We start from the raw sequence: 8,589 nt of genomic DNA, 5'->3' as shown, positions 1-8,589 counted from the left end.
TGGCAGGTGGCAGCATCTCTCATCTCTACTTTTATAGAGCACAAATACTCTGTAGTTTCTTTCATCTTGGTCTCTTTGGTAAAATGTGGGTCGTTCATATGAAGCCGTAAACAGTAAGGAGCTTTGTCTTGTACTTAATCTCCTCCCTTCAGCAGCACCGCTCTAAATCCTGCAGTGATTGTGCACACTTGGTCCTCATGATTATCGTCAGCATTTCACACGTTAACTGATGCTATATGAAATGTTTTAAATGCCTAAATAAATTAGCATTGACGCAGAGCTGCTATGTGTTCATGAACTCTATGCTCTGAAAAGCTGTGCTGAGAAATGTATGCAAGTCCGAAAATAATCAATTAACTAATTAAATCTGAAATCAAAGTCAAGAAGAAAATTATTAGGGATTAGGAATGAATGCAAACGTATTATCTTCTGGGTTTGTCATAGGATTTATTTATTCATTTAAGGAAGGTGGAGAAAATGAAGTCAGGTATTATTTTTCAGGCATAATTCTTTTGGAAACAAAATGTAAAAAAACACCTTTGCCTTGCTGGAAACAAGAAATGAAGACACACAGAAAATGAAGCAATCACATTTCAGGCCCAGAGACAGTGACGACTCTGTAAGCAACAAGCACAGAAGAAAAAAACAGCTGAGACGACCTTGTTGTTGAGGATGTGAGGCTATGAAAGGGGAGGAGACTGAGGAGCTGCGGCACCAGCCTCCTCCAGCCTGCTCCAGGGTTCCCCCATTAAAGCCTGCTCTGCAAGCAGATGGAGTCAGTTCAGGAGTGAGGACGACTCACAGCCTCTTTACTGGATCACACTGAGCAGAGGAGGATTGTCTCTGACATTTCAAAAAGGCATCTTAGACGAAGTGTATGACAAGAACAACTTCAACTTCACGATGTGTCCACATCCAGACGACCACAGAAGGTGATACTGTGTTAGAATGACAGACCTGCATCTGAAGCTTTTCCAGTGACTCCTCCGAGAAGCTACAGTTCATAATATGAGGATATATACTTCGGGATAACAGCACTGACGCTAATATTAACCATTCATTATTAAATTAAATTATCAGATTAAAAAGTCACCTAACGAATGTAAGACAATTACTTGTGTGTGTGTGTTTGTATTGTACATCAGTGAATAAGGGCCAATGTGCCTGCTACTCTGGGTATTTCACAGGTGACAGTGAAGAACCTGAACATGGCTCAACTCAAACTGCTGATGTTTTCTTTATTAGATTTTTGTACGGTTCAAATGAACCTTTCGATAACAGGAGTACGATAATAAGACGAGTCACATGACGTAGTTTACATCACCACCACCCTAAGCTGAACGGTTCCCTTTGGAACAAAGATTAGAACCATCAGGTTCAACTTTTTAGTATTCATCCAAGTAAGAGGTGTAATACAGATTTACATTTGCAGATTTACGGTGCCCATCCATTTACTAATAGTTTACTCATTTATGAAGTTATTGTTTAACAACCAATCAATTAACAATGGTTACTAGTTTCCTGAATTACGTGCTGGGGTATGAGCCATTTCAGTCATATGCTGGCAGGCCAAAGAGCTCCGGCTCAAACTCCTCCATACTCCTTAGTCGCAGCGTAGCCTCCTGGATAAGGCTGCGGTCCAGGTTGTCATCGGGAATCATGACCACCTGCATTCCTGCTGCCAGTGCTGCCTTTACACCATTGGGAGCATCTTCAAACACCAAGCACTGGGCAAAGACAGGAGAAAAGAAAAACAGTGATATTATCCTATATACTCACCTGGATTTCCCCTCCTCAGATGGCCGGAGCCGATACCACAAACATGAGAGAAAATTATATAATTATATAAAAGTATAATTAATTTTTTCTTTGTGGCTTGACTCTGCTTACCCCTGTCAGGTAGAATATCCATTTATTTTTAAGAATAATGACCCTGATGAGCCATAATGCAGGCTAAAACTTCAAACATACTGCAGCTGCCAGTGCTCCCCCTCAGCCTCCCCGTAGATTCAGTTTTATTTAGATAGCGCCAAATCACAACAGCCACAAGGTGATTTTAAGTTACAGACTCTACAATAATTTATTGCTTTTATTTCATGTCACTAAGGATTACCCAGAAGTTCTTCATCTTTTCCTATTTTATGAAAATGTGATGGTTATACAACAATATCAGGGTCCATGACAGACTCAATGGTGCTCAAGTGGTTGAGAATCTGCCTGCTGTGCTACTGTCTGTCTGTCTGTCTGTCAGAATGACCACCTTCAAACTGTGAGGAAAATGACACCGTCAGGTGGGAGCCCAGTTTAGAGGTAGTGGTAAACAAAGATCGTGGGTTTTCACTGCACTGTGGGCAGCTGCATGATGACGTGTGATGCTCAGCAGCGGTTCTGCTGAGTTAATGCACTGTGGAATCCACTATGACCAAACTGCTCTGACAGCGTCATCAGTTTCACAGTAAAGCTGATGTTTGTGCATGTCCATGGTGCAACTGCAGAGCATATATGCAAGTGGTCCTGACATGACTTCTAGGGTGGTATGTGAAAATACCAGCCGCACAGGAGTCAAGACAATCCTGTGTAAGTCAGTATATTTGTTTTAACGAATTGGACGCTATCAACACACAGCCCACAGGAGCAAATGCATCTATGATCACATCTCATAGAGCTAGAGGTTGAAATTTCTACTGTGGGCACATTTTATTTTTAAGCAATAGAAAAAAGACAAAATACAAACAAATAAATATAACTAGATCTTCTGAATTTACCACAGGAAATATATAAGAAACTTCTTTTTCCATTTTCTTTTCAAACAGGCTGGAACTGAACATAGCAATAATAGCTGAAGTATTAATAATAACACACAAAACAAGATGTAAAAACATTTTTAAAAAAAACACGCAGACTAACTGCCTTTAAAAAATGGTTTATGCACATGTTCAGCAAGGACACTGTGGCAGCTGCGGCCTTCACTGGGAGGTCGTTCTGCTTTCACTGTTCAATAATCACAGGAGAGAAGCAAACAGTGGTAAGAGTGCAGCACTGTCAGGGTTAGGAGGAATATTTAATCCCAACTATTCAACGAGATTTAGCTGGAAACAGAATGACATCTGTGCAGATGTAGACACAACAAACTACCTACTGCAGGGGTGGGCAACTCCAGGCCTCGGGGGCCGGTGCCCTGCAGGTTTTAGATGTGTCCTCGAACCAACACAGCTGATTTAAACGGCTAAATTAGCTCCTCAACATGTCCTGAAGTTCTCCAGAGGCCTGGTAACGAACTAATCATGTGATTCAGGTGTGTTGACCCAAGGTGAGATCTAAAACCTGCAGGACACCGGCCCTCGAGGCCTGGAGTTGCCCACCCCTGGCCTACTGCCATGCCAAAATATATGTTGGAGGTGAACTATTTAAACGCAGCTGAAATTAAGCCCATGACACTTGACCAGTAAAGTGAACACTAAACACAGACTTGCAGCAGAAAATCAGTACAATCAGCACAGTTAATTGATCTTGTTCAAGATTTATCTAAAACGTTGTCAGAATTAGAAAAAGAAGTGTTTTGTGTGAGGGTGCACTGATCTTCACCTTCAACTGTTAGTCCTCGACTCATCCAAATGAATATTTCTATAATCAAATTCCCTCAAGACATTCTGTGTAACTCTTCACAAAAAAGGGAATTCTGATAGCACGCACACGGACCAACAAAATCTGAGAAATTCATCCTTTAGTCAAAATAAATGTCAGCAACAACAGACAAAGTTTTCAGTTTGGCACAGAGATGCACTGTTTGCTCTTCTGCCTCCACTCATGTGGACTCGAGTGACATCCCATTCTTAATCCATAGGGTTTATTATGATGCTGACCCACCCTTTGCAGCTATTACATCTTAAAGTCTTCAAGTAAGGCTTTTCCACAATATTTAGGATGTATGGGTGTGTTTATGGGAATGGTGGAGTCACTTTGGAACAGGAAGGAGCCATCCCAAAACTGTTCCCACAAAGTTGGGAACAATAAATAGTTCAAAATGTCTTGGCATGCTGAAGACTTCCAGGAGAATAACATCGCTCTTTTGGACCATCCTGCGTGTTCCCCTGATCTAAATCCAACTGAGAGCCTTTGGGGATGGATGGTGAGGGACGTTTACAACAATGGACAACAGTTCCAGACAGAAGATGCCCTTCATACGGCCGTCTTCACCACTTGGAGAAATGTTCCCACTCACCTCATGGAAAGGCTTGCATTGAGCATGCCACAACTGATTTTTGAAGTGATCAACAATAACGGTGGAGCTCCTCATTACTGAGTTCATGTTTGGAACTTTGATTTCTGTTTTGGGGAAGTTTATTGGTTTTTTTGGAGGTGTGGTCCTAAACTTTTGATCAGCTGTAAAACTATAAAGCACAAAATGTTTTCAGGAGTGGCCAGACTATAAAAAATCCTCCAAAAGCACACTGACAACTCATCCAGGAGGTCACAAAAGGACTCAGAACTCTAGAAATATCGGGCTGGCTGTAACTCAGGAGGTAGACCAGATTATCTAGTTATGGATCCCTGGCTGGTGCAGTGTGCATGCCAAATATCTTTGGCCAAGATACTAACCCTAAGTTGCTCTCCACTTCTTCTTTCCTGGGTCTTTTCACGTGTGTTATGAACAAATCTTCTTTTTTTCGGTACCGGTACCGGTTTTATTTTGTTGTATTTATCCGCGACACCTTAAAGGCCAGTCTGTGAAAATATTGTCGGGCATAAACCGGCAAAAAAGGTTGGAGACCGCTGCGGTAGAGCTCAAAGAGGAAATACACTATTTTAAAGGGCTGTACACACCCTGTATGCATAAGCAGAGTATATTATCATGCATCAGTGACAGCTAGTCAGTGACAGCTAGATACGATTCCTTTTTTGGTGATTTTCTACAATTAACTGCCTCTCGCCCCGCTGTTTCCTGTTGTTCTCTTTTAGCAGCATAAAAATAGACGATGTCTATTATGCATCAGTATGAATGTGTGTGAATGTTAGATAGAAAGCACTTGTGTAGGAAAAGCATAAAAAGTGCTCCTGGTTTAAGTGAATAGTAACATTCATTCACTAAAGTCAAACATTTGGTCTCCTCCGTTCCCAGAGAATGGACCACTGTTTAATGAAGAGTGGGTGCCTCACAATGACATGGCGCTGTCTCAACATTTTCAAGACATGTTGCTGTTGTGTTTTTGTTTTTCATCTCCAAATGCTCTGTTTAAACTGAGTTTTGTGGTTTTATGCGTTTTATCCTGAAATAGGGGTTATGATTTATTCACACAGTGCTTCTACATTTTGGCTTAGTCTTTGATGAATAAACAAATATAGCGAAATGCGACATGAGTTGTTTTTCAGGTTGTATTCCCTTCATTCTAACAGCTGGTATGGGCTGGACATTTCTTTATTATATCTTTACAACTGACAGAGGGTGTACTTTCTTTTTTCTCTTTATCACAAATTTCTCTTTCAATTCCATTTTTTCTTTTTTTGTGGCTTATGGCTCCAAACAGCACTTCAGTGTGAATAAAGGAAGTTGCAGTATAATGAATCTTAAGCTCTACAGGAGTCACCAAACGCTAAGCTTTACTGAAGCCTTAAAAACCCTTGTTCATTTCAACTCTAATGCTCAGGCAGAACAAAGGGGCATCCTCAAGCCTCTTTAAAACATAATTGACTTCTGTGATGTCACTAATCCTGAAACTGAAGGATCTTGAACAATGATGGTGGAAACACTCAGAGTCCAGAGCACTCTTGCTAATTCCCTTGATTGAGAGCAATTAAAAACGGTAATTATCCAATGAGCTCGTGAAATGACCTTTAAATCTGCTTCCTGATTGTGCTGAACTGGATGAAAACAGACACAGATGCACAGCAGACTAATAGCTTGGGTGGATTACAAAAGTCAAAAGTTAAAGAAATGAACTAAAAATTTCTAGAGCTACACAAAACAAATCTGTGGATCAACAGAAATAGCAAAAAGAAAAAAGAACCACTGAAAGGATTATATGTATGTTAGATACACTACTGGTCAAAGGTTTTGGAACACCCCAGTGTTTCCAGTTATTTATTGAAGTTCAAGTCGATCAAGTCCAAATGGTACAAAGGTGAGTGGTGAACTCCCAGAGGCTAAAAAAAGGAAAAACAATGTACATTATACATAATTATACACGAAGGCCAGCTTCAGGGAATCCAAAATTCAAAGCTTCCAACTGGCTCCGCCCAGCCTCCTGACTTAAGATCCCCATGAGCAGAGTTATGAGCAGACACAGCGCCCACTGGTCCTGCTCTTCAAAAGGTACTATGTAAGATTTACAACCTGTCCCGGGGCCTGCTCCCAAACACGCAAGAACCAGCAGAACCAACAGAATCTGGATTCACTGTGTACTCGAGTACACACTGCTGAACGAGTCAAGACAAAGTACAGTGAGGCAGAGCTGTGTGTTTGCTGTGGGCAGATTCATGCACAGACATTTGTTACAGGCTCACACACATTTGGCCCTCTAATGCAAACACATTGCCCCTTTAGAAGAGCATGGTGCAATAATGTGACAGCAGCAAATGCCTGCATGCTGTGATTTGGAGGCAACTTGACTGGCTACAGTCTATGCTGCTGGCTATGGACAACAGTTTAGTAAACAAGGCTCTCAACTACAAGATTAATGCGACTGAGGTGAACAGTGCGTACAACCTGAAATATAATTTCTTTCTACCCAGAGATTAATAATAATAATAATAATGGATTGCATTTATATAGCGCTTTTCAGGACCCTCAAAGCGCTGTACAATTCCACTATTCATTCACTCTCACATTCACACACTGGTGGAGGCAGCTACAGATTAGCCGTCATTTACCCTCAAGAACGCTGCACGATCGCGATCGTGGCTCAAGAGTTGGGAGGTCGCCTTGTAATCGGAAGGTTGCCGGTTCGAGCCCCGGCTTGGACAGTTTCTGTCGTTGTGTCCTTGGGCAAGACACTTCACCCGTTGTCTACTGGTGGTGGTCAGAGGGCCCGGTGGCGCCAGTGTCCGGCAGCCTCGCCTCTGTCAGTGCGCCCCAGGGTGGCTGTGGCTACAGTGTAGCTGCCATCACCAGTGTGTGAATGAATGGTTGTGTAAAGCGCTGTACAAATACAGGCCATTTACCATTTTTACTCTGCACAATTATTTCCCCGAAATCAGAGATAAGTCAAGATTCTAATGCAACAAAAACAATAGCATCTTTGCAGTTTTAATTAAAAAAAAATCAAGCAATTTAAATAACATAGGACTGCACTGCTGCCATTTGGGTGACTCTAACCCTCATCAACCCTGCTACTGTGTAATCAGCATCTAGCTAGCACTCCAGAAAAGGAAAGAGGACTAACATTTCTACATGACATAATGTTTCTACAACATGTCCTACAACCTGTCATGTTTCGGTAGGTTTGAGAATTGCTGACAAACTAAAACTGGTAGGAGTTTTGTATTAAAGCTTTATAATAAAGAGGTCAGAGTAGGGAAACACGGCAGACACAAGAACATAGTTTCTATGTTATTACTATGCAATTAGCAAAGTAAAAACCACTTCATACCCATTAATATCAAGGTAGCAACAGCGGTTACAGTTGAGTAATACTGCCCTGAAATTTATGTAATAGAATAATGAGAACCCACAAACTGGGGGTAATAATATGGAAATACAACTCCATAATAAATTGTTAATAATAGGGTAACAAGGGAGGAACAAGAACATAATACCGTGTTATTACCACTGAAATACCTGAGCTGCAAAATGCAAAACTGCCTGTTTCTATTTAATAACACATTAATAACCAAATAATAACCTTTTAAAACAAACCTAAAGAATAGTAATGACACCTGTGCATATTTTCCGTGTAATAAGGAGCAATTTAATACCACGGTCGTGATAGCTGATTAAAACAAGCATCAGGAAGTCCTGATGACCTGTGGTTAGTTTTGGGTTAGCAGAGTGTAGCAGAGTTAATTTACATTCATACAGACGACACAGATTAATTCACTGAATTTGTTATACCAACTGTATAACTGCTCTAGTATGAAGACAATATACAGTATACTGGAAATGAAACATCTGCTTTCATCGTGTTGAATTCAATTCAATTCAGAGCCACTACAACTGATCTGAGGATTTTCCCCACTTGCTGAATCTCACTTTCACCCCTGACTGCTCTCATTTCTGTTTAGGTGTAGAGGATAAGTCACCCTCTACCATGTTGGCAACATAACTCTCTTTTACTGCTTGTGTCCTAAATAATATTCAAACTGAGTGCATTCATTAGAATTAGAGTACTTTGTATTAGAGTATTAGTATTAGAGTACTTTTTCACTTTTACTAGAGTAAAGAAGTTGAATCAGTACTTCAACTTGTTCTGGAGCATTTCAAACACAAGTATAAAAATATAACATATAAGACATTCTTCAAGAAAACACGATTAAAGACCAAAGGTAACATTATTATATACATTATATAAAATATATTACACTGCAGCAGCAGTTTCAGCCGTTAACACAGAGGCTCATTTTTAACATTATGAGTTTAAGGTGTGTAAGCCTGCC

General features: G+C 40.6%; 1 protein-coding gene across 1 annotated transcript in view; it reads right to left on the bottom strand.

Annotated features, from left to right (window-relative positions):
• Positions 1–427: 427 nt before the first annotated feature.
• Positions 428–8,589, bottom strand: part of LOC120723413 (pseudouridine 5'-phosphatase) — a 33,916-nt gene continuing 25,754 nt past the window's right edge. The window contains exon 4 of the mRNA XM_040014845.1: positions 428–1,727. Coding sequence (XP_039870779.1) covers positions 1,551–1,727 — 177 coding nt within the window. The 3' untranslated portion in view covers positions 428–1,550. The remainder of the gene's footprint in view (positions 1,728–8,589) is intronic.

Source organism: Simochromis diagramma, unplaced genomic scaffold (assembly GCF_900408965.1).
Source record: "Simochromis diagramma unplaced genomic scaffold, fSimDia1.1 OVJJ01000165.1, whole genome shotgun sequence".
NCBI classification, from domain to species: domain Eukaryota; kingdom Metazoa; phylum Chordata; class Actinopteri; order Cichliformes; family Cichlidae; genus Simochromis; species Simochromis diagramma.
This window is presented reverse-complemented; position numbering and strand designations above follow the sequence as displayed.